We start from the raw sequence: 26169 nt of genomic DNA, 5'->3' as shown, positions 1-26169 counted from the left end.
CTGCGTGGGCTGGGAGTGTCTTATCTGCAGCCATTGTTTTGTCTTCCTGTCTCTTTCCCAATGGCTTTGTTGATTTAACCGAATGTATAGATATGGTGTGTGCTGCAGTAACCACGCTGGCTCGACGTGCTGGACCAGCTGCACTCCTCCAGGGCTTGGCTGAGTCACTTGGCCCTGGTCTGTAAAACCGGGGTGGTAGCTCACGCAGTGGCTCAGGGGGTGTCTCTCCCTATTTGCACAGCACCTAGCGCAACAGGGGCTCTGATATCTTTTAACCATGCTGGACTGCCCGGTTAATGCTTACACCACCTCTCTTTGCCTTCCCTCCTCCCCCTTTTTAAATCCAGCATTCAGATGTTCCCTTTGGTTTCTTCTCCCTTGGTCCCCTCATCCTTTGTTCTCATTTGTGTCACCCCTGGAGCAAAACCATCTTATCTTACAAGGCTTGTAAGCTTGCGTCTCCCCTATCACTGGGAGATGAAGCAAACTCTTGGGATTTTAGGTTTATGCATGTACCCATTAAGTGCCCCACAAGGAGGGTCCCTCCTCCGCTCTGCGTGAGGGTGAGGGGCAGCAGTGGGGTAGAGGAAGAGGGATGCTCCTTCTAGACCTGGCTTCCTCTCCCTCTCATTTCTGCCTCTTTGGATGTCATAGGAAGAAAGTCATCACTGATCCTGAGCCAAGTACTTGAGACTTAGTATGACACGGTGTTTGTTGACTCTTTGGACCCAGCCCACAGTTATACATGTTCTTCATGGCGCTCCTCTGAGCGCGTGAGTCAGGCAAAAGCTCTGAGCTAAGACAGCTCCCGCCTACAGCATCCCCTCTCTGAACACCCATGGGGTCACGCGTTGGCTTGGGAACGTCCCCTCCTGACTCATGGCCAGAGCAGAGGAAGTCTTGCTGGGGAGCAGCGTTGGGACTGGACTCTTTCCCCTGCACCCTGAGCTCATTGCACAGTTAAGATGCCCTGTCCTTCCTTCTTGCACACTTCTGGAGCTTGTAACGAGCTGTTCTGGTGTGAAGGAGACAACGTGCTGCCTTTGTCTGCTAGACACCTTGTTTCCTTGGGATTATCTCTGGCTGCCTGTTTTGGCCTTTGTATTTGGCTGCCCAAAAGTGAGTGCTGGCAGAGTAAGATGGGCTGAGCTTACTGGGAGTTAGGGATGAAGGTGAGATGAGCAAACCCTGTCCATCAGGCTAATGTGTGAACAACACCATGTACACAGCTGAGCTGTACCAACTAGTGTGTCCCTCTCACTGAACTGGGGCTGCCGGCGGGGGCTGGGCAAGTGCTGATGTCTGCCAGGCTGGCTTCAAAGTGGGGGTTACACGTGCATGGTTGAAGAGAGGTTGGGAAAGTGTTGGGGTAGGCAGAGAGATTTGGGGTAGAAGAGGGAAGGCTACATCACTTAAAAGGCAAAACAGAGAGATTCTCCCCATCTACCCCATTGTCCTAGGAGGGCTGCTGGCAGAAGTGCAGGGTCTCCAGCTGAGACGGCTGCCTAGTCCTTGCTGAAGAGGTGAGGCTGTTCCTGCAAGAACATCTTCTCTGGGTGGGATCCCACCACTGACATGCAGGCATGGACCTCTGGAAACCATGCTGGCAGCTATGGGGCCTATAAAGGACTGGCCCTCGGAGCGACTGTACGTTGGGCCTTATGCTGACAGTGCTTTGCATCCCAGCAATATTGGAGAAAATTGCTTGGGCTGCATTTCTTTACTAGCAGGACTAGAGTCTCTTTCATTTTGTTTCTTTTTTTTTCCTAGACCATGTGTTAGCCTCCGACTGATTTTGCAACTAGTCCTACATAGCAGAGTGATTGTGTAATTAACGGGAACTGGTGCGGCCCTATCTCTCTGGGACTCCCGCCCTCCTTCCCGCAGTGATGGAGCCAGACTTGCTCCTTCCCGATGTCTCACCTTCTCTGCTTTCCCTGCTGCTAGAAGAGCTCTGGGAAGCTCTCTGGTGCCCTGCAGCGTCTTTCTGGGTGCTCTGGGCATCCCCACTCCTGTAGCAGGGTGCGGTTTTGCTGCAGGGATTTACGGTGGTTCTTCTAGCTTAAACTGTGCAAAAAATAACAGATGAATTAATTCTTTGTTTTTCTTCCTGTGTCCGCTGTACTCCTACCCGTTTCCTGGTGGGACTGGGAGGTTTGTTTCTGTGAAAGGATACAAGCAGCTGTGGGACTGATGCTGACCTTACTGTTCTTGGATACGTGGCATGAGTCAGACTGATGCACCTGGGCTCAGCAGCAAGCAAGGGAGGAGAGGGGACAGAAGGCGCCTCTGTTCTGTGGGGTGATGGTGTGGGATTTCTCCTGCACCGCTCTTTCTCCGTGGTCCCTGAGGCGCAGCCTTTGCACTCTTGAATAGTGGGTTTAAACGCTCCCCGCCCCACAGAGATGGGGACAGTGACTCTGTCAATGTGTCACTGAGGGTGCATAGTTCTCCCCTCCTTGCAAGCCGTGAGTTTAGAAAGAGGGTCCTGCCCTGGTCTCCCCTCCCTGTGGTCCTGCAGGACCCTGCTGCTGCTGGAGGAAGGAAAAGTTTTCTTGTTGTATCTGCTCTCTGTCTTTTAGATGAAAGCCAGGGAGAAAGGCAGGAAACCTTCCCCAGAGGTCAAGTAGCACAGCGACCTTGTGAAGGCAGGAGGATTTTCCAGGTGGAGTTCAGTACTGGGAATGTCTCTCCCCAGAAGCAATGCAGAGCTCAGCCTGTTGCGATGTGGGGACTCCTTTCCTCACTGCTTCACTTCTGGTGTTCCCGAATGATCTTAGCACCTTAGACCCCTAAGAGCTAATGTTGTGACCTCTCTCTGGTCCTGGCTTTCATCACCCAGCAGGGTTTTTATCCACCCTATTCATTGAAGGCCCCCATCTCCGAGAGGCAGTCAGTCCCGGGTTTGGGGTGGAAGCCTGCCAAGTGCTTGCAAGAGGAGGAGCTCATGCTGGCATCCTCCACGAGACAAACTCTGTTGTCAAGGCAAGGCTCTCTTGCTGGGGGAATCAACAGCTTCTCCCCCTGCCTCTTTACGGAGCGGATCTCACCTCCAGTAGGTAGTGGTGCGCCATCGCCTCTTTCCCTCCCCACACCCAGCAAGCTCCTGCCTTCTCCTGGTGACAGCAGCTGCATTCCTCCCTGCCCCTCCTCACCTCCCTGTGGATCGTCTGGCATCTCTGCCTGAAATAAGAGTGCTGCTGTGATTTCATTCAGCCCCCAGTTGTTGCTGGACCATGGCTGCTAGCTGTGTCTCTGCCTGCTAGGGCTCCTCCATCTTGCATCCTTGACATGCTTGGACCATAGGAGTCACCAGCAGGTTTGGACTGATTCTCTGGAGAAAGAAAACCTTGTAGGTGCATACTTCATTTCAAGTCTGTGGGCAATTGTGGTGAAGTCAATAGGAGTGTTCACATGCTTAAACCTAATTACTCCTGTGAGTACTTGCAGGGCTGGGGCAGGCTCTTTTTGAGCAACTGAGACTTTTTGTGGTGGATCTCTTGCATCTTCTCGCCAAATTTAGAAAGAAAAAAAATGCAGTGTGACAACATCTGAGAAGCCCACAGACTGAGGCCAGCATCAATGTCTGTGCTTAGTGGTTTTTTTTTTTTGTTGTTGCTCCTGATCACCTACCTAGGGGATGCTTAGTACATGTCTGCAGAAAAAAATAAGGTGTTTTGAAATGAAGAGACAGTGGGGAGGAGGGAAGGCGCTTCCTTCTGATCTGGCTTTAATGCACTTCGTTTTTATTGCGATTTCTGGGTGTGTTTCATGGGCAACTTCCCCATTTCAGCTTACCGAGTGGCAAGAAACACTTCTGCAGAAGTGATTGAAAGGAAATGTGTAAATGAGATGAGAGGGACCGAAAGCAGAAAGATGGTGAGGGTCTAAGCAGGGTGGTCCCATCATAACTCCTCACATATAGCAGAAGATCTCTTCCCCCAAAAAGGCATATGTGGACCAGGAGATGCAGGTTAGGGGAAAAAAGACTGTTTTGTTTTTTTTTTTCCCCAAGACTGCTCCCATGGTAGAATGAAGAGCACTCATCTGAATGCATGGCAGATGGGCATTTTGTTTTAGCAGGTGGCAATGTCGTTAGTCCTTCATCAAACACTCATGTGCTTCTTTAATCTTCTGAAATATCAGTGTTTCATGGAGGCAAGCCGGATTTTTTTTTCTCTTTTTTGCTCTTGCCCAATTTGATGGCTGGGGAAACTGAGGCACGGGAGAGTTGGTCACTTGAGAAGGTGAGGGGGAGGTCTGAGAGCAGAAGCAGCCTTTGTGCTGTGTCCCCACCCGGGGCTGCAGCCCAGTGGCTTCCCCCAGAATCCAGATGCTGTCCCCATCCCAAGAGAACATTTTTCTCCGGTGCGTTGCTGCCCAGCACAAAGACCCTCTCGCATTAATCTGGCTCTTGGCTCACCTCCGGCCGTTCGGAGACCGTTTGGAGGTAAGCCCTTCGTGGAAGACTTGTGCTGTGAATGGACCAGGAGTGATTTACAGCCGAGCGCATGTTGCCAACCTGGGTTTCGGCTCCCAAGTTGCTTTGTGTAATCAGGAAAGCAGTGGTGAAGGTAGGATTTAAAAAAAAAAAAAAAAGGGAGGGGGGGGATGTAGGGGGAAGGGATTGAATAAGGGAAGGGGGGGCGGGTGGAGCAGATGAGGGAGGGAGAGAAGAGGGTTAAAGCAGAGGAGGGCGAGGGAGAAGCCCCCCTCGCTGGGGAGCGCCGGGCTTTGTGCTGCGGGACCCACCGCCGGCTGCGCTGCGAGAGGTTCTCCCGTGACACTTCCACGAGGAGGAGGAGGTAGAGGTGGAGGAGACAAGCCGGGGGTGTGGAGCAAAGGGGGGGCTAGCAGAAACAAAAGGAAACCAGCTGCAGAACTTCCTGAAGGCGGAGAGGGGGGACGCGGGAGCGCGCAGCGCCGGGCGGGCGGGCGGGCAGCTGCCTGCGGCGCTGGGGAAGGGGGCGGCAGCCGGGACCCTGCCCCGCCACTCAGCAGTGGCCACCATGACCAGCGCGATCCTGAGGAGGAATTCCAGCAAGCAGGGCCTGCAGAACCTCATCAGGTGAGAGCCCACCTGCCCGGGGGGGTGTATGGGGGGAGCCGGCTCCGGCTGGCCGCTGCCCGCGGGTGGGGGGTCCCGGGGGTGGGGGGGAAGAAAGGAGATTTATTCCGTATCGACCGTCTTCGTGTCCCTTTAAACCAGCTGAATTTCTTCCTCACCCCGGTTCTCCAGCAGACGTGATGCGTTGGAAGGAAGGAAAATAGATACCTCCTCCCCTCAAAAGCAATATGAGAAAAGCAGATTTGAACTTACTGATGGCTTTTCCAGGAGCACACAACTGAAATAACTGAGCACAACTGTACTGTGACGCTCACCTGAGCCGGCTGATTTCCCCCCCATGCAAGCGATGTCTCAGTATGTGTCTTTTTGTGTCCCCTGAGCGCTGAAAGCTTCTGCCTAGAAAAAGGAATTTTTTTTTTTTCATAGGAAATGTACTCTTAGCATGCTGTGATGTGCATTTTCAATTCAGAGATCTGTAAAGGGCCGGATCCTCCCAGGGCTGTGAGCTGACATTGCTCTTTTGATTTAATTGATTGCAATAGTGCTTTGAACCTTTCTCCCAGAGTATAATTGCTAGGGCAGGGAGGTGGACGGTTCAGTTGGGTTTATTCCCATTTGTCAGCCAGGGCTGAGCCAGGGAGGACGGGCTACATTGTCTGCTGGCGCTGGGATTCCCTTCCATGCGGTCACTCTGCTTTTCCCTGGGGGCTGGGAATATCGCTTTTTCAGTGAGGGGCTGGAAATGCTGCTTTCCTCTATGGGTCTTCTGGACACTCCTCTGGCTGCTGATCCTGGGGGAGCTTATTCTGTGCCATTCTCATGTCTCTGACTGGGTAGAAGAGACACACTCCTTGTGTCTTTATATTGAATTGAGCAGCTGGGTGGGTGAGAGATGGAATTAGGGAGTGCTGGACTTCCATCCCTTGTCTTGGGCACCTCTTGGCTTCCTTGTGCTTGCCAGGGCCTGCTGGTTTTCAGCTGGGATATAGAAGATGTCAAGGTGGGGCCATGGGGTTTATTTGGACAGGCGCTTTCCAGTCAGCTTGGGATTTCCCTGGCTGGTAATGCAGCCTCTAAACCTCACCCCTTGAATGAGTTTCTTTCCTTGGAAAGGAAACTGCCTCCTACAGCCATCCAGTCCCTTCTGCCTTCTCCTGGGGCGTGTTCTGGACCCAAGGGACTTGGGAGAAAAGCTCCCACTGGTTGTATGGACCCTTGGGATGGCAAGCAGGCAGAAGCAGCTGACTCCTCTCTGTTCATCTCCTGTTTGGCCCGTTGCATTCTTACCCTGGTCTCACCCAGAGGGACTGGCATCTTGGTTACAGATCCCTGTTTCAGAACAGGGCTTGGGCAGGGGCTCACAGGGGGTATGGAAACCTCTGTGTGGGTGTGCAGCAGGCAACTATGGGCTCAGATTTGGGGCCAGCTGGTGCTGAGGAGGGATATGCAAATGAACTGGGGTGGGAATCACCTGCACACAGCTGTGTGGCAACTTATTTTGCAGGATGGCAGATGGAGGGGAAGGCATATGTGCCCCATACATAGAAAAAGAGCGTCCAAAGAGCTGTCCTTGGCACAGCCCAAACCAGAGGTGTTTTCCTGTCCTTAATGGTGTCTCCAAGTTCCTCCTGCTGTGGATAAGGGACTTTTGGTGCCCTAGAGAATCACAGGGGCTTTTGCCAGAGGAACTCTGGGATGACATTTGGCCTGTGCGGGGTTATTACGCTTAATCTGGCTGAGGCTTGGCTTTCTGGCTGTGTTTTCCAGTCCTGCTTACAGAGGAGGAGGAAAGTGGGGTGTGAAGATGCGTGAGGGATATCATCCATGGTTTATACATGGATAACCCCACTAATGCTCACAGGAGTCAACGGGTGAATAGGCAGGATCTGCTCCGTGCACAGCACAGCCTGTTTTGCAGTTGTGTTTTCTCCCAGAGCCGTTTCCCTCCTAAGCCCGACCATGGGACTGGCTCTGCAAGCCCTGCCAACCTGGGTGCAGGCACAAGCTCCTTCAGCTGGTTAATAGCTTGAGGCTGCTGGCGTGAAGATAAATTGCTGTCAAGATTGCCGTGTTCTGCTTTTATCTGTCCCAAGGTGACCGCAGGCAGAGCGGCTACACTGCATAGGCCCTAGGCTCTTCTGATGTGCCCAAGTGCATCGGTGACCTGGAGCACAAGAGTGAAAACGGCTGCTCAGAGGCATATTCGTGAGCACCGGGGATTTCAGTGTGACGCCAAGATTTACCTGGCCGCTTCTGCTGCAGAGCATCGTCAGGGATAACCAGGGAATTACCTTCTCTGAGCATCACTCAGCCAAGGGAGCTGCATGCCAGGCTGTCCTACAGCTGGGTTAAGGGATCCTGAGCTGAAACCAGTGTAAAAGTCTTGTGGATTTGGGGTTGAAGAGCTGAGTCCCAACGCTTAGGCATCCAGCCTTGTGCTTGAGTCAAAACCCCAGCATTTCAGACAAAGTCACCCATGCCCATGTGCAGAGCAGGAGTGGCTGACTGCCATCACTCGAACATCAGTCCCAGGAGCCAAATTTGTGTGAAATGGATTTTCCATGGACTGCGCTGACAGGTTTAGCGCATGCCGGGTTTTGTGGTGGGTTGGTGTGCTCAAGAGCAGGGGGCCATGTGAAAGCCACCATGGGCTGAAGCGCTGGGTCAGCACCTTGGGAAACATCTTTCACCTTTTCCCAGCCTGGAGGGTGGGCTGGAAAGATTAGCCCTCCTTGTTCCTTGCTGCCTGCCAGCAGCGGGACTGGGTGGCTTTGCGGGAGCGTGCCATTTACATCTGAAAGGTTGGAGCTGAAAAGAGAGCCCAGGGTTATGCCTTGGACCAAAGAGCACCGGGGGCTGAGTAATTACCTGGGAAAGGCATAGGGAAGAATGAGCAATTGCAGGGTTATGTACCTCCCCTCCTTTGCCCTGTGCCTGGGCACTCCCGTCCTTTGCCCGGCATAGTCTCTCAGGATATCCCTGGGGAAAGATTTCTCCCTTTGTAGCACGTTAACAGCAGTGATCCCTCACACGCTCACAAGATTTTGTGTTTTGTAAAGTTCTCTCCAAACATGAGCCGCTTTATCTTCTTATCGCAGTCTATTTTTCCTTATCCTTCTAATGAATTCCTATAAATAAGATAGGGATCCGGTGCTTGTCACGTTGGTTCATTCAGTTCGTTATCTGTTCCTGCTGGAATTTTAGTCTCCCTCTATTTATTGAGCCTCGAGTGTTTCACAAAAGAATATGTCTGTTTAATTAACCTACAGATCAGCCTCTCTGTAAATCAGCTGTGCTGCTCCTCGAAACTGGATTATTGGGCCTCTCGGTTGACACCATTCCCACTAAGTGCCACGGTGGCTTGCTGCGGCCACGTCCCCATAGCCGGGCTGTTGGTGCCTGCCTGGGGTGTGCAGCTGTGGGGTGAAGCGTGAGTGTGGATGGATGTGCGTTAGAAGAGCTGCCGCTCTCGTCTTGGCTGGTTTTGTTTTTATCCGGCATCTCGGTGAATGCCGGGTGTCATTAGGAAGTGAGCTGTGATCTGTTCTTGGGGAGAAAGGACAGTTTTCTTGCACACTTCCTAGCACAATGGGGGGACCTGGCCCAGAACGGGGGCTCCAAGGCATGGCTGATGCACAGGCAACACATAAACGAGTGTCTATAATTACATGTCTTTGCAACGCCATAGAGTCTGAAGTGCAAATAATGCTGTGGGGAAGGGGGACTGAATCTTGAGGAAGAAAAAGCTCAGGGGAAGAAAACGAATCAGAAAATTAGATTGGGTGATAAACCTAATTATTTCCTCTGTAGGATGGGACTGTTGCTTCTTTATCTTCTGTGGAGTCATTAACATGGAAAGCCGAACTGCGAGATCTCAGCTCACGGTTGCGTGCCCCTGTGTTTTGGCCCACCATACGTGATGAGATGCTTTCTGCCTCCAGCTGATGCCAGCAGTCGTGGCTCTGGTACCCGCAAGGCAGCTGCACGGCCCCTTCTTTCTCCCTGCAACGTGCTGCTGCATCGTTGAGCAACGCCCTGGCGATGCTTAGAGTCCCCCAGCATTAGGGACAGCTTTAAAATTCCCTGAACAACTTGAATTTTGGTGTACGTCATGAGTGTAATATTTAGTTTGATGGGGATCTGGGGGCTTTGCCCACCTCCGCGGGATGCCTTCCTTTCTGCCTGCGCACGACGTTTCCTGGAGCTTGCCAGGATGTGTCTCAGCAGGGAAGATGCTACTCCAACATTTCTGTCTTGACCTCCCGAGCGCTGAGCTGGGAACAAGAAGCTTGAAGCACCTGGGAGGGCTGGATGGCACTTTGAAGGGGCAGGACGCTTTTTTGAGGGGGGTGGTTGATGCCAGGACATGGTCTGGGCATGGTTTGTTGCCTGGGTGGTAGCAGTTACTGCCTCCAAGGGCTATTGCAGCATCTCTTTACTCCACCTCCCTGGGTTGTGGGATAGGTATGGGGAGAGAGGAAAGGTTGCTGTGAAATGGGGCAGCACTTTAGGGGGCAGAAGGGAAAAATGAATGTGCAGGAACGAGCCAGTAGTGGTGCTGCTGTGTGGAGAGAGGAGGGAGGGATTCTGGCATGGGGACAGCAAGGGACACAGGGCCTTCATCGGTGCGATTCATACTTAGCAATGCTGCCTCAACCCTTCACCAGGAGCCTATGGCCCCTGTAGGGCTTACCCACCACGGTGCTCCTTCCTGAATCCTCCCTATTTTGATGGCTTTTATAAGTGGTATAAGTGGTCTTTTTTTTTTTTTAATCTCTCTGCATCCCATCACTGGGGCCAGGGCAGAGCAGAGGGGCACCTTTGTGAGCCCCATGAGCAGAGGGTGGATGGGAAAGGAGAGGCAACCAGACACTGCTGGTGGGAAGGAGCAGCTGGGAGAGCCCTTTGGGACAAACTGATCGCTCAGCGGGGTATGCCCGGGGACTTTCCACATGCCAGCATGGCTCGGTGATACCAGCCGCTTGCAGAGCGATGTCACCACATTTCGCAAGCCAGGAGGGACCCGGGACTTTGCAGCCCAGCTGAGCCGTGGGGCAGGGTGGGGGTAAGAGGCCAAGCTGGTGTGTGGTGGGCACCCCATCCCTGGCTGCCTTGGGAGATGCCCACCCTCTGCTTTCACTCTGAGGAGGGCAGCTCATCCATCCCCTCTGAACACCCTGTAGATCCACTCCCAGACTTTCCCAGCCCTGGGGCTTGTTTCATCAGGAGCGCTCCACCTGCAATTGGCTTTTCCCAGAAGCCAACTGATGGGTGTTTTTATTGCTTTTTAGCCTTGCTTGTCTCAGACTTCTACCTGCTCTCAAGCAGTTGGATATTTAGGGCCTGAACTTGAGCCCATGGAAATCCTGGGGAGCTGTAGTGAGCCTCTGAGCCCCTCAGGGCTGCAGCTGCAAGTTATCCGCATCCTCTGGTGAGGTGGAGAAGGACCACCGCACGTGTCTGAGCATGGTTCAGCTGGAAAGGGCACTGGATGGGGACACTGGGGTCTGAGACTTTGCAGCTGGGATGATGTGTGAGAACAAATTTTCAGCTTACACCCTCTTCTTTTTTTTTTTTTTTTTTTTTTTTCCTTCTCCCACCATTGGTATGATTTCACTCATTCGATTGCATGGGAGTTGCAATCAGTATTTTGGGGCAAAAGGCTGTTTTTTTTTTTTTCTCATGAAGACACGCTGCCTGAGCGCAGCAGGGACCCAGGGCTCGCTGCTGACTCCGGTTCCTGCTGCAGCGCAACTCGTCAGCCATGGCCATAAACGAAGAGAGCCTCAACTCTCCCAGGGAGTGGAGCAGCGCGTTCCCACGGCCTCCCTGCTGCCTCCTGCCCGCGCTTGGGTAGCAAACTCCCTCCTGTAGCCGGGGGCTGAAGGGGCTGGGGGGGGGACTGCGCCGCGCCGAGGGCTGCAAAATGAAGGACTGGCGGCCAAGCCAGCGGTGCTATAAAAAGCAACACACCCGGTACGAATCTCACTCTAAAACCTGGGCTTGAAGCAGGGGTAAGGCTGTTGCTCGCCTCCCTAGGCTCAGACTTGTTTTCCAACCTGAGTGTATTGGGGAGGATGTTGGCTGACTGTGGCCAGGGCAGGGAGGCTACGGAAGCTTGCTTCCCTCTAAGAGAGGGGGAAAATTAGAATAAAAAAGTTGGGTAAGCCAGTCCGAACCTCTCTGACAAGGCTTATTTTCTCCTCTGGCGTGCTTCTCCCTTGCAAAAACAGAGACCAGACTTCCTGCTCTTTAGGAAAAAAAACCCTCCAATTTCTTGAACCTTAGGGCTGAGATGGAGAGACCGTGAGAAAGGACTGTGGTTCGAGGTCGTACGTGGCACCAATTTCTCACACCTACTGAATATCGTGGAGCTCTGGGAGGGCTCGAACTCCAGCCCTTTCCTCCTCCCTGCCAAATTCCTGACCGGTGATGTTAATACATTACGCACCAGCCTATCTGTGTGCTAAGGACCCACAGTCCTGGGGGTGCAATCCATCATCTTGTAAGGGATTCGTTGGGATTCTGTCTGCCATGATTAAAACCAATAATAATAAAAAGAAGCAGCCATTCCCACTGGCTGCCTCATGCCTCTGTGAGCGGCCTGTACGTCACCCATGGCATCTGGAAGCGCAAAGCATCCTATGTGCCTTTCTGGAGCTGCCATCCTGCGAGAGGCTGGCGGGGACAGACGAGGCTTGTGCTGAAGGACCAGCCCTGCCTGCTTCCCTCCTCCAAGGTCTGCTCCTGCCATTTAGAATCACAGAATCGCCTAGGTTGGAAGGGACCTTCCAGATCATCTGGTCCAACCATCAATCTAACTCTGACTAAACCGTATCTCTAAGCACTATCTACCCATCTTTTAAATACCTCCAGGGATGGTGACTCAGCCACTTCCCTGGGCAGCCTGTTCCAATGCTTAATAACCCTTTCGAGTGTAAAAATTTTTCCTAATGTCCAGTCCAAACTTCCCCTGGCACAACTCGAGGCCATTTCCTCTTGTCCTATCAGTTGTTACTTGGGAGAAGAGACCGACCCCCACCTCTCTACAGCCTCCTTTCAGGTAGTTGTAGAGAGCAATAAAGTCTCCCCTCAGCCTCCTTTTCTCCAGGCTAAACGACCTCAGCTGCTCCTCATAAGACTTACTCTCCCGACCCCTCACCAGCTTTGTTGCCCTTCTCTGGACCCGCTCCAGCACAAAATTTGCCACCAGCTTTCTCCAATGTCTCTCGTCTTCCTTGTGGAAGCTGTAAATTACCAGCTTGGGGCTTTCCCTGCCTGTCACGCAACAGTGACAGGTCAATTTTTGCAAGGAATTCAATGAAGGCTAAACCAGGCAGGGTTTTATACCTGGCACAAGTGGATGTGTAGCTGCACATCTGCACATCCTTCTTTGGGCAGAAATGGGATGTGCTTTTGTGGAGAAATCCCAAGATTCATTTAAAAAAGAAGAGTTGCTTTTATTTTTAAGGTCTCCGCTGTGCTGCCTGTGGTTTTTCTTCCATTCCTGCTCGATGAAAGTTTGGGCCGTATCATATTCTGTTCAGATGCCTTGGCATGTCCTTATCGCCCCGTGCGTGACGCCTTTCTGCACCTCCCCCAGCTCCAGCGGGTCGGTGGGGACAGGCTCTGCTGCTGCCCCTGGGTGTGAAGCAGCTCTACCCTGCTGCTTGCATCTCGAAGGCAAGCCGTGATTTATAGGGGGAACAGGGAGACGTGGCTGAGATGGTGCAGCTACGGGTGGGGTGGGGAAGCTTGGTATGAGAAAAAGGCTGAGGGTGAAGCATATAGACGCATTTTTTTCCTCTCTTCCCCCCAACCCTTCTTGTTCAAAGTCTGTAGCCTGGACTCTGAATGGAGCAATGCCGCTGAGGAATTACATGAATGTAAGGGAGGGAGAGGCTTGTGCAGCATCTCTGGCTGCCTTTGACTGACAAGCCGATCCTTCAGAGCCAGGATAACTATCTCCCCCGAGACTAGGCTGCAATAAACTCTAGGTTGTGACACAATAATTTTTGTTTTTATTTCTTTCCCCAGTCTCCCTGTATCGTACCGCTATCCACACCCCCTTCCTTATCCAGTGGGATGATTACCCAGCTGTAGTCTTTGCTAACCGGCCACGTTACTCCCAAGTCACAGAAACCTGTCCATCAAGAAGCATAACTGTTGTTGCCTGCCATCTAACTTGGCGATGGCCATACTGTGGATGCTTTGCCAGCCCATGTCACTGGTGTCAACAGCTGTGGTTACTGGCATTGAGTAGGAACCTCTTGGCAGAGTAGTAATCAGGGGGTTGGGATGCCAGCGGGATTTCCACTCCATTCCCTACATCTTCCTGGCTTCACCTTGGACAAACCCTTGGGCTTAGGGATAGGTTTCTGAAGGTATCTTGGTACTTGGAGGTAAACCTGGGTCTTAGAGGGATCTTTGAAAAGAGCTGAGTTGCTGAACTCTCTGATGCCTAACACTGATGTCCGTGGTGTGAGGCATCCCCTGGGACACTGCTTTGAGCCAGGGCATATGTGGTTTGCAGGGATGGAGAGAAACTGAGCCATGGCAACATGACTGTGCATTGCATGCAAATGTCTTCATCCGTGACTTCTGCCGTGGCCTGACAGCAGTTGTCCTGAATGACGTGAATGGAGGTGTTTTCTGGCTATTTCAGGATACTTGACTCAGTCACACAGATCCACTATATGCCATTTATGACAGATTAATAAGTGATTAATTTGTTGGTGGAAGGTCAAGTGGCTCCGTCGTAGCCTTTTGCAGGTGTCCTCTTCCATTTCATGTGATGGGGTGAACTGCATATCTCAGTACCCCTGCCAATCATGTCTGGACCCTTTATAAATGGGTGATAAATGCAATATGAAATAAAGCCTGGCAGCTGTGCTTGGCAGCAGGTTGAACTTGTTGGCCGTTCTAGGTTGTATTCTGGTTTATGTTGCTTAACCAACTTTGGTAGCTGGTTGCTGGATGGCAGTGAGAGAGCGTTACCCTGGGTATGCTGGGGGATCTCTCTCCCTGATGGGCAGGAGAACACCAATATTGTATCTGGCATGGCATTGTGACATGGCTGCGATGGATTATGTGGGAAGGACAAGGTCCCTTGCACAGGTTTCTAGCATCTCTTTTCCCCCTAACCTCAACGGGATGGCTGCTGGGGGATGCAGGGTATCCTTCCCTGTTCTCCTCTAGTTCATGGAGTCCCATCTCTTGTGGGTGACATTTTCAGCAGTGGTAGCCAATGTTGCTTTCACAGGTGATGGGAGCTTTACCCTTGATGGCAATAGAATTTGCACTGGGTTGATGGGCCCTCTGGGAAAGGGCAGCCTTCGTGCCAGGGGTTGTCCATGCTCCTCCTAAACCCTGTTCCCAAAACCTCTTCCCCAGTGAACCCTGGCTCTGAGGGGGCAGCCTACCCAACACAAGCAGCGACCAAAGTCAACACCGTCCTGGCCCGATACCACAGCGAGCTCAGGAGACAGGAATGTCCGATGCGCTGGTAGAGGGTTCCTGGGTTTTTCTGGCACAGGTCTGCAAAGCCCAAAGCCTCTGGGAGGCATTTCATTTTCCTTTCTGGAATTAGGTTTAGTGCTGAAGGTTGGGTTTCGGCCAGCAAAGCTTCCTTTGAGCCGTCGGCCGTGCAAAAGACTCCTCAGGTCTGCAGCGTTTCCCTTAAACGCAGCTCATCTGGTGCCAGAAATTTCCCTCGCCTGAATATTATAATCTCCTCAAGTGCCGGTGAGGAATTGCCCAAAGGAAACGTGACCTTTCCAGCAACGCTGGCTTGTCTGGAGTGGGTGTTCGTGGCCATGTGGAACAGCGCAGCCTGTATCGCTGTTCCGCGGGAGGAGGAGGTGTTCTGTAGGGCAAATGGAAATGAAACCGCTCCCTTGGCTGGGGGTCCAGAGGGAGGTGAAGTCAGGAGGTGGATCTGAAATGGGCAGCCGGCCCCGGTCAGAGCCAAAGTCTGAGCATCCCTGACACTCGGCAAACTGCGACTGTGGCCAAAGTGGAACTGAGGTGCTTTCAGCCCATCCCTAGACCTGCAGGATCTCCTCAGGAAGAGATAAACCCCTTCCACAAAGAGTGTTTCGCCCCAAACCAAGACCTCCAAAAGCCATTGGCAGGGATGCAGGGACCACATAAGAGAAACGACTTGGCCCTGCGATGAGCCCCATTCCTGGAGACGTTCAAGGCCAGGCTTGATAACGCTCTGAGCAATCCAATCTAGTTAAAGATGTCCCTGTTTACTGCAGGGGGGTTGGACCAGATGACCTTTAAAGGTCCCTTCCAACCCAATACATTCTATGATTCTATGAGGTCTTGCTGGAGCAAGCTTTGCCTGTGGCTCCTGGCTGCTGGGTCAGCAAAGCGCTCTCTCCATCCTCCCTTCCTTCTCAAGTCCCCCTAATGTTTGTGTGAGGGGGTGATTTTCCTTTCACCTTGCAGGAAAACACCTCTGTTCGGGCAGGTCACTGGGTGCAGGAGTGTAGCACGCTGTAGCTCACCTTGCAAGTCTTCAAGCTTCAAGTCGTCTTGCTTTCCATTTTCCCATCCTGTGTTGGGTGAAATGAAGTGGGGAGCTCTCAGTCCCACCAGCAGCTATGAGTCTTCTTCTTCCCAAAAATTCCCCAGCCTGGGACCAACCTGGGAAAGTGGTGGCCAGAGGTGAAGGCAGAGGTACGCGGTATCAGCCTGATCCTGAAGCACTGGGTAATTATTTCTAGAAATGGGAAAGATGGTTGTGCAATGCTGCTGTGGGCTGAGCACACTGAGTTACTGAATGTGATTGTGAGCAATTAGAGCAAATGGGAGACCGTGGCCCCTTCTTAGAAAACGGAACCCTTTGGAAATTAAATCTTTCCACTTTTTTTGCTTTGAAAGGCAATTTACCAGCTGACCCCCTCCTCACACTGATGGAGGCTTGGACTTGTCCAAATTGAAATGGCACATTCGGTTTGTGGTCCAACAAACCCCTGTAGCTGACCCAAACGCGAGGACTTTGGCAAGGTTTAGTTTCTCATTTGTTTGGGTTTTTTTTTTTGTTTGTTTTTCACTAAAGACAAATATTTGTGCTGCTAGGTCAGTTGAAAAGGAATCGTCCTTTTCTCTCTGCTTGTTGGTGTGACTACTGAACCCCAAAGCATCGCTTATTAAACGTTGCTCTGCTGCCAGCCTGTTTGAATACGAGCGAGAACTCTGAATCCACTAATAAACTGGTTTTAGGTGTTTGCTGGAAGGCGGTGACATTTCCGAACTCAGCGTGCGCGGGGGCTCAGTGAGGGCTTTATCCACAGCCCTCATTCCTGAGAGGAGCAGGTACGGAGCTCCCAGCACTGCAGCCCCACCGCAACGGCCCAGTGTGTCTGAGCCGCATCCCAGCATGGCGGCGGGCAACTCAGAGGCCAGTTTGCTCTGCGGCAAAGGGAGCTGGCAAAGAGTTTTCCTTGCTTTTGCAGGGAAAAATCCCTTCTCCCCAAAACAGTCGCCCCCAGCCCTGTCCTCAGCTGGTTCGGAGGATGCAGGGACAGAATAGCGAGCCGGTGAGGTCATGGGGAGAGAGTTAGTCACATCCAACTGGGAAAGGGAGAAGGCTGCCAAGCAATGCTGCTCTTGCAGCGTGGAAAGCTCGTGTGGTGTAGAGGGGACCCCCCTCCAGGCTCCCCCGGGGACCCCGGCCAAGCCATGGGCTTGGTGCACCTCTGCACTGTCTCGGCAGTGGCTTCCTGAGGAGCTGGAGGAGCTGTGGAAGGAATTAAACTGAAATCTAATTTGTTCTGGGATAGACGTGGACCTTGCTTCTCATAACTGGGGCGATCTGGGCGATCGGGGGTTAAGAGCCTTTCTGAATCAGAGACTATCTGGAGCTGTCGCACAAGGGAGGGAGATCATGGCAGAGTTTAATGAATGACTTCATTTATATATTAAAAAAAAAAAAAACACACCACACAACAACACGGTGGCTTCCTGCCAGGCCCACAGACAAGGGTTTCTATGGGAACCTGGGGGAAAACAATAAATAGGAGTGTGGGACGAGTAGGGAAGGGAGGAGGGGAGCCCAGGCTCCGGTCCGGGTCCGCTTTGTTCCCCATGGAGAGCAAGGTGGCAAGGGGCAATGAAGGGGAAGAAGGGGAAAGGGCGGCTGAATTTGTTGCTTGCGAAAAGACCCCACCCAAAATAAGGCAGGCAGTGATTGCTACATGGCGGTGGAGCAGTCTCTTGGCCGAGTCCAGGATCTGCTTCGTTCCCTGCTCCCCCGTGGGCTCGGTGGGGATGGGTGACCTGTCTCCATCTGGCTCTGCATCCCGGCTCTGACGCTTCCAGGGAGATGGGAATTCAGGAGAGCAGGGATGTGGGGTCACTCCCAGCCTCCTGCTAGAGTGGTGGTGGGACCACTCTGCAAAACGATGCTACTGGGGCTAAGCTCGGTGGTCCTGCTGGTGCCACAGGGTAAAGTAGGCTCTGAGCGGATCTCCCCTGAAAAGGTTGACAAAGTTCATTAGTGTAATTAGAAAAGCCAAATTTTTCTTGAACAAAATTTCTCAATTAATCCCCGTTCTTTTTTTTTTTTTCTTTCTTTCCTTTGCTGGGAGACGGGGCGATCTGTCCTGAACCTTAAATGAAAACAGCATCTTAGTGAGGCCCTTGGTGAAGTGAGACCTTCTCACATAGTTCATAGTCCAGGCTGTGGGCAAAGCTGGGCAGGCTGGCAGAGTGGCACTTCTGGGGTCGGCTGAAACCTGCCCCTCGTTCACTGAAACTGGGCTGAAACAAGTCTCAACTAAGGCATTCTTGGCTTTTTTTTTTCCTTTTGCACAAGCTCTTTGCTCCAGTCTAAGCTGATGTCCCACCGCATCTCCTACTGGGCAGATTCACCCTACAGGAACTGCAGTCCTTGGGGTGTTCCCGAACAGGGCAGGGAGACACAGGTCAGGCTGGGTCCTGCTCCTGGAGGGAGATCACCTTCCCGACTCCCGTGTGTGTGCCTTGCACAAGAGCGTTTCTGTAAATAGGCTTGTGAATGCCAGGGAAAACAGCCTTCATGGGCTGTTTTGGACCTGGCCGAGCCAGGGATGAGTGGCATGAGGGAGCAGCTGGCCCAGCATCAGCTCTGGGTACCATGAGTCAGACCCATCGCCGGCCCTTTGGGTGAGCGGTGACACTGCCACCATGGCGCGTCCCTTTCTGCCTGCATCCTGTCTGGTGCCACCAGTGGTGGAGCGGGAGCCAATCCCATGCGGAGACCGACGTTATCGACGGAGGAGGAATGTGGCAGCTGCCTTATCACTTCCTCGAGGATGTGAGAGGCCGTTCTGCTGACAGAGGTGTTAATATCCAGCAGCTGAGACGTCTGGGAGAAGCCAGGGCAGGTTTTTCGTCTCTGCGGGGGAAGGAAGGAAGCTTGGCAGGGCAGAGCAGGACACAGATGCTGCCCTCTGCCACTGTTCCCTCTCCTCCTGGTCAGGCAGGAGCAGCTCAACTGCTTAAGGAAACTCACCCCCAGGGTGCAGATCTGGGTGCAGATCTCACCCTCCCTGGGTGAGCTTCAGATGGAGGTGTGGGATTTCCTGCACCACTGCAAGACCCTTTACAAACCCTTCCTGGGGTACAAAGCTGCTTTGCAGGGAATGGTGCTTCCCAGGGGGCTTCCAGGAGGGAGGTCTGGGAGGAGGGGGATATGCACCACATCTTCCTCGGGGAGGAAAGGCTGGCTCTCCTCTACGTCTCTCCCAGTCCATGTGTTCTACCTTATCCTTGCACATCAGTCAGTCCCGCTGTGGAGCCGTGCTGATCGAGGTGGGGATGCCGCTTTGAGGGCCACCACTCATAGTGGAAGTGCTCCTCTGCAGGAGACCCCTGCTTGCCGGGGGGGAACCCCAGCACCTCGGGGGTGGGTATCACCAGGTTTTGCAGATGCTGCCCGATGGCGTTAAGGATGGGTTTTCCCTTTGGCTTGGCAGGCTGACAGCGCAGTGGAGCGTGGAAGACGAGGAGGAGGCAGCGAGAGAGCGGCGGCGGCGGGAGCGGGAGAAGCAGCTGAGGTCCCAAGCAGAAGAGGGCTTGAATGGCACCAGCTCCTGCTCGGAGAGCGCAGGTCCAGCACAGGAAAACCAGTAAGAAACACCTGCGGATAAATCCTTCAGTGACACGCTCTCCCCTTGCAGCAAAACCCTCCGGCATCCACAGGGCGGGTGTCTCTGTTGTTTGGGGTGGTTTGGGGAGGTGGGGAAGTTCCCTAATAGGTTTGGGTTGGGGGATTTAGCCCAGACTAACAAATAGCGTGTTTCTAGTTTGCGCAGAAAAAGCCAGAATCCCTGCTTTGCACTTTTGGCTGAAGGCTGGGTGTTTTACTGCCTTGAGAGTTTAAACTAGGACAGCTTGGGTAAGGCTGAGCTCAGGCAGGGAGTTCCCATTGCCAGGGATTTCAGTGCCTGGTTAAAGTTCAGCTGGTGACTCATCCTACGCCGAAACTAATGGAAGTTCCTGATATGTGCGAAGACAGACACGTGCCTGAGGATGTGATGCACAGCCCCGGGCAGATCATGGTGCTGGCGGCTGAGTGAGAGATTGCCTCTCCCAGCCAGGTTCCTCGCTCCTCCCTCGGAGGATGCTGCCCCGGCAGTGGGGAGCATGGAGCAGCTCCTGAGCTGGTGCAGTTCACAGCTCCAAGGGTTAAAGTTAACTTCGTGCTTTAATGAGGCAGGTCGTAAATGAAAATAGCTCAGGAGGCATTCATAGAGATGCTGAGCTATCTGCTGTCAGAGAGGAAACCCCTGGAGAAAGGATAGCATGACCAGTCGTGTCCCCAGCATCCCACCTCAGCATCCCATGCAGCCTCCCTGTGTCCATGTTTCAGCAGCCCGGGTGCTGTGCAGCACTGGGGCTGGCACAAAAGCCAGTCTGCACTCCGAGTTGCCGAAGTCTGTCTTAAAGACCCTACTCTTCCTGCTATTTATGTGTTCAACTTATTTCTCAATATATGAAATACAATGGAAAAGTGGTGGCAGGATTTGGGATTACAATCAGAGAAGTAGCAACTTCATTTTACTGGAAAAATAGCAAAAGCTATTAATAAAAATGTATTTTTTCAAGGAAAAGATCAGTTTTTTTCTCAGATACTTTCATAATTATTCAGGACTTTTTTTTTTTTTTTTAGTCTAAAAGCATTGCGAAGAAGCTTCGAAACCTTTTGTGGAAATACACCCAGTGATATTCTGCAGACAAACCCACTGCAGTCTGCCCTAAAAGCAAACAGAAGAACTGGAAACTAATAATAATTGTTAGCTTTTCCAACCCCGCGCCCCCTCCCCCTCCCCTCTTCATACGGGGGCTGGAAAATAATTCTCAGAAGTCTTTAAAACAGGCGACAAGATCTCTGGTCTCTGCTTTACCGGGAGATGCTGTGAGCGGCCCCGGGCACAGAGCAGCGTGCAGCAGCCCCAGTAACCCAGCTTGCAGGCTCCAGCCCTGTGGGCATAGGCACAGACACGCTGCTGACCCCATGGGACCGCTGGCAGTGCCCATATTTAATTGAGTGCTTAAACATCGGCGGAAGGGTTTAATGACAAGAACTCCTAAAATGAAGGGTTTGGCTCCTGGCTCCGTGATGCTTGAGCTGGCTGGGCCAGGCTTCACCGGGAAGGATGTTTCTTCTCTGGCCATCCCCTGGTTTCTTCTGCAGCTGCTGACAGCCACCTGGACTTGCTCATGCAGCTGGGGTCAGCCCTGGCTATTAATCTTCTGAAAAGCTTCGCTCTCTCTTGTGTAAACACTGCGCCCTCCTTCCCTCGGGTCTTCCCGCGCTGGGACTCATTCCATCCATGTCACTTCTGTTTGCGCAAACCCGCCCTCGGCGTTTCCTTACACCAAAGGGACAGAGCAAAGCTCCTCTCCTCCCTTCCCCCACTAAAAAATACAGAAATAACCCCCAAAATGGCGGGTTTGCAGAAAAGTCATGCGTGGCCTTGGGAATCGGAGGGATGGACACCAGCTTGGGCAGTGCTGATGGGGCTGTGCTGGCTCCCTGCTTCCCCCGGGGCCAGGTTTGCAGAGGGGCACAGGGAACCGACCAGTTTTCAAACAGCATTTGGCCAGCCTCCCTTGCTCCCTGGGAGCTTTTCTGCTAGCCTGAGCACATGTTTGTGGCCGGGGCCACAAATACTGGAGTGATTCTGCCTTTGGAATCATCAACGCTGCAGCTTGCGTGAAGTCCTGACCTGGGACTCGTCAGATCCGTGGTCCCATCCTGGCTCTGCATCGAATCTCCTGAGCGTTGTCCTGGGGCATCCACAAGCTACTGCTACACACGCAGCGGAAAATAACCCAGCCTGGTCTGGGTTATTGCCCTCCGCAGTCTAAGGGGATGCTGAAGCGCGGCAGGAGTGGGCTGTGCTCAAACTTGTGGCTGAGCAGCTGTTTTCGGTGTGCACCCCCTGCCACCCTCCCTGGTGAGCCTGGCGAGGGCATGTGCTTTTTGTATACCCTCAACTCCTGCAGTCAGTTCAATACAAAACTCCCGAATCTCAGAAAAATGCCTCGTGTTTCAAGCCACTGGGGTCAGGGAGGAGGCTAAGCATCTCCTGACACCTCCTAAGATCCCAGAAAGGCAAAGAAAAGACTCACCCACATTTACTACGTAGTTTGAATCTGAGTTTAAACTATTCTGTGGGTCCCGCATCCTAATTCCCGTTCCCAGATTACACGACTGCCCTGCGTCCCAAAACCAGCTGTGAAGCCCCCTCCTCAGGCCGATGCTTGCAATATGGCTGCCCACCTAGGACCCCTGGCTGGAAGGCGATTCTCCTTGCGAATGCAAGGAAAGAAATAGGAAAAAACCTACTCCATGCATGGCCAGCCCACATCTGGCACTGGCAGCTGTGCACCCGGGAGGGCTGCGGCTCCGTGCAGCAGTGGGGTATTCACAGGTGGGGTGCCAGAGTCACGCAAGTGTATTTGACTGTCTCAAAGCTGTAGGGGATCGTGAGGATCCAACCCAGAACTTGAGCCAGCATCCTAATCTTTGTGTCTTCGTGCCTTCCTCATCCAGCGATCTGTTCAGGCCGACTCCTGCTGATTTCTTTTCTATGGGGCTGTGTACAAGCGTAGGGCAAGCAGCAACAGAGTTTGAAACACCTCTGGTCCAAACAAGCTAGTGCCAGCTCTGGTGCAGAAGAATACCGTGGACTTTTTGGTTTTGATGTGCTGCTTGTCTTTTGCTCGACTGCGTGTGACCCCAGAGACCAGGCAGGCAGTGGGATGCTCCTTCTTCTTCTCCGTCTCTCAGTGATGCCCTGAGGCTCCCTTTGTACAAGGGTACTCCTAATCATGTGGCAAAAGCATCTTTCCTGTAACGGAGGATAAGGCTTCAAGTGGGATTTGGGAGCGGTCAGAAGACAGAAGGTGCAATAACTGGAGGGCAATAACTGGAGCCTGGTATCAGGCTGGGGCTGTTTTGGGCCAGTTTTTGGGGTTTTTTTGCATCTTACTCCATGTTTTCCTTCTTGCTGCATTTCAGCTATGACTTTAAGCCATCCGGGACTTCGGAGCTGGAGGAGGATGAGGGGTTCAGTGACTGGTCCCAGAAGCTTGAGCAGCGCAAACAGAGGTGGGTGTGACACAGCCGGACCGAGGAGAGGGGAACCAACGTGCCCAGCAAAAGGACCGTCCCCAAGGAGGGGCAGGACAGGTCCCGCACTGCTGGGATGGATGCTCTCTGCCTGCCATTTGGGCTAGAGGGGAGGAACAGGCTCAGGGACTGCCCTGGACTTTGGGGATGTTTGGATTGAGCTTTGCACTCCAAGCAATGGCAGCCTGCCAGGACGCCTGAGTTTGGAGGAGTGACAACAGCGGATTTAAGCCACCTGAGCTGCTGCAGGGGCTGAAACGGCCTCTAACATAATCCAGGCCAGCCTAAAAAGCTCTTCTAAGTTATTGCTGCTTCCTGGCTCATGGCAGCATAGTGGGTGTTATGGCCCCAGCCCACCTTGTGCTTGACTCTTCTTTTGGCAGGGGAAAACAGGCAGTCGAGAGCCTTGAGAGGTGCTTGTGTGCCGATTGTTTAGTCCCCATGTCCCATCACTCTCCCCTTGCTGAGCTGAACCAAACTCCTGCCTTAACCACTTCCCTCGGACACCATCTACTACCTGCATGTGAACTCTGTGACTCATTTCTCTCAGCAGCTTGGTTTTATAGGGGATTTCAGCCCGCAATGACACAATCTCTTCTTTACCCCCGAGATTGAAAAAATACCTAAGGTTAATATTTACTGCTGAGCAAATAAACAGAGCTCGCCTCTTTCTTACTTTTTTCCAAACACTGTAGCTAAACCACTCTGCGAGCTGTACCTCCGCAGCCCTGACCTCAAGCTCCTCACCTGGTTCTGATTATCACATCTGTGAGAGCAATTAAAAATCAACCCCATGTGCTTTTCAGACTGCTGCCTTTTTTTCTGCCACACAACCCCCCCCCACCCCCCCGCCCTTTGCAAAGAGCTTGTCCTAGGAGAAAGGCTATCCTTGACAAGAGAATTAGCTGGAAGGGTTGTATTATCCTCTCCAGAAATTGCTTCTTGGGTTTTTATGTGGTGCTTGTGTTTATTCTGTAGCGTGGTAAGAGGGTGCTGAGCAGGGGAGGTGGCACCCATGGCAGGTGAAGCCCATCAGAGAAGGGTGGTGCTTTAAAGCCTGGCTGGGAGAGGCAGCTGAAGGGGTTCAGATCTACTGGGTTTGCTGGAGCTGGGCTTTTTGCAAAAGTTGGGCTTGCTTCCTAGTGGGTGGTTGTGCCCTGTGAAGTCCTTTCAGCAGTTTTTCCCTTCCTCCTTGCTTACCTGCCTCACGCAAAGGACAGACTTGGAGTGCGGTGTGAGCCCAGGTAGGCTGTGTGTCTGGCTGGGATGCCCCAGGCCAGGGTTTCCCATCTCTCCTGCTTAACTGACTATGGAGCAAATCCTGGTTTTTCATGTGAAAGATGTTTAGGTGGTAGCTATGACTGAGGGGATGGAGACAGTTGCTCTCCCTTGGACAGAGCTAAAACAGTTTGTGCATCCCCTGAGGACCTTGGTGCTAAGGCACGCTTTATTTTTGGTTCTAGTTCCCCACTTTGTGGAACGACGAAGGGAATCAAGGTTCTGGTTCCTGGTGGCTATCAGCTGTATGCAAACGGGTTGGAGCTGTGTCAGACTAGCTGCCTCCCGTACAAAATTGCTGTGGTGCAAAAGGCATCCCATAGACTGCATTGTATCTGCTGGCCTAAATTTTTAATATGAACTTGCACTTTAGCTGGAGGCTTTGCTGGCATCCTGGTTGAGACACTAGTTACCTGGGCTATAAAACCTTCAGAGCCTGTTTGCTGTTGGTGACTGCACTGTTGTGGGAGGATGATTAGTAGCTAGCCAGGCGAGCCAGCGTATGCATCAGCTTTTTCCCAATGTGGTCATTTGGGAGGGCTGGACGAAAGTTGTCCTGTGAGCTGCCTTCCCAGCAGCAAAGAGGTGGGTGGAAAAGCATCACTTGAACTTTTTTTCACGTTCTGGTGCTGGCTGCTGAGGCAGAAGCGGTGAGTCAGCCTTGCACTTTGGCAGCTGCCCACTCGCCAGCTCTCTGGCCTTGCTGTCACAAGCCAGGTGATTTTCTAAGAAATGGGTGGGAGGAAAAAGCTATTCTGTGGCTGGGGAAAGTAAGATGGCAATAACATCTTGATGCATGGCTGTGAGCCAGCGAGAGCTCTGGGGTTATGTGCTCGCACCGACTCTGTGCCCAAAGGCATGGGCTGCTTAAGCTGATTGCTTAAACGCGCTTCTGGGTCTCCTCTCTGCAGCCTCGGAGACCTGGAGGAATCCTCTTGCACAAACCCCGTTGTGGGTTTTAAACCTAAGCCAAGGGGTGATCCTGGCTGCATTGCGACTCCTTTGTTTTGCTGGGCTATGGCAGGAATAGAAGTGTCACTTATTCTGGTAGGTGAAACTGGAGTGCAGGGTCAGATGTGGGTATGGCATTGCCTGCGAAACACTGTGCCTTGCAAACAAAAAAAACCCCACATGAGTGGCTGTGCAGCCTTGCCCTGCGGTTTAGCTTCAGCTAGGGAAAAGGTGGATCATGGGAAGCGTGTTCACGTGTCGGTGCTTGGATCCTCCTCCAGCGAGAGGCTCTGTTAACATGGAAGATGAGTTAAGGGCGAGAAAGGCTGTGTTTGGTGCCCCACATTGAGTTGATGGTGGGAACTGTGGGGGCAGTGTCAGAGCTGTGTTTGTGCACCAGGACCACAAAGCACACTGGCTGAGCTGGGATTTTGGCTGCAGCAGCACAGAGAATTGCACCAGCACCACATCATGGTGGTAGGTGTCCTCTCTGCCTGGGGCCCGAGTGGAGGCCAGGACCTGGTGTTCAGGTCTGTCTGATCTCTGTTTTCCTGTGGGTCTTGCCTGCTGTGAGACTGGAAAGGTGCAGGTACCTTCAGCTCTGCCACAACTTTTAGTCGAGCCATGTCCTGGGCATTCGAAGTATAGGAGTGTGATGTGGCTGCTGTTACATCTGGGCGCCTGGAACTGGATGGGCCCATGGAAGTCGCTATGAGCCCTGGTGTAAAGCACCCAGCAAGTTGTAGGCTTGGGGAAATGATAAAACTGTATTTCTAGAGGTCAAAGGCACCTGCTGATGTTTGTAGGCTCATAACAATGTGTTTTGCTTCTTTGACCTCTCTCCCCCAACTCTAGGTCTCCACGGCAGTCATACAAAGAAGACGACGGTGGTGTGAGGGAAGCTGAAGTCAAACTGGAGCAGATCCAGCTGGATCGGGAAAGCCCGGAGGAGATCCGGGAGGAGAATGTGGTTTCTGGGGAGGAAGAAAGGCTGTGCCAAGAGGAAGAATGGGTCAGAGAGCAGGAGGAAGAGGAGAGAGCTGATCAAGAGGTGAGATCAGGAGGAGCTGACCTTCTCCTCTCCACGAGGCTGGCAGGAGGGCTTGGGGGCTGCTCTCCAAGAACTCGGCTCGCCATTGCTGCTTACACTGCTGGGTGTTGAGCCCACATAGACAAGTTGTCATGGCATAACTTTGGGCTGGTGCCACTCTTGCCTATGTTCCTTCTTGGGGTCACTGCA

At 52.7% G+C, this 26169-nt stretch overlaps 1 protein-coding gene across 2 annotated transcripts in view; it reads left to right on the top strand.

Annotated features, from left to right (window-relative positions):
- The window catches only part of LSP1 (lymphocyte specific protein 1), a 52436-nt gene that overhangs the window by 8741 nt on the left and 17526 nt on the right, over positions 1-26169 (top strand). The window contains exons 1-4 of one of the 2 annotated variants that reach the window (XM_054198080.1): positions 4910-5068; positions 19036-19188; positions 22590-22679; positions 25785-25980. In XM_054198080.1, coding sequence (XP_054054055.1) covers positions 5010-5068; positions 19036-19188; positions 22590-22679; positions 25785-25980 — 498 coding nt within the window. In that variant the 5' untranslated portion in view covers positions 4910-5009. Of the gene's footprint in view, positions 1-4909; positions 5069-19035; positions 19189-22589; positions 22680-25784; positions 25981-26169 lie in introns of those variants that run through there. The other variant, XM_054198079.1, reaches the window with a different exon arrangement.

Source organism: Rissa tridactyla, chromosome 4, assembly GCF_028500815.1.
Source record: "Rissa tridactyla isolate bRisTri1 chromosome 4, bRisTri1.patW.cur.20221130, whole genome shotgun sequence".
In the NCBI taxonomy this organism is placed as follows: domain Eukaryota; kingdom Metazoa; phylum Chordata; class Aves; order Charadriiformes; family Laridae; genus Rissa; species Rissa tridactyla.
Note: the sequence above shows the minus strand (reverse complement) of the source record. Positions and strands in the feature narration are given on the sequence as shown.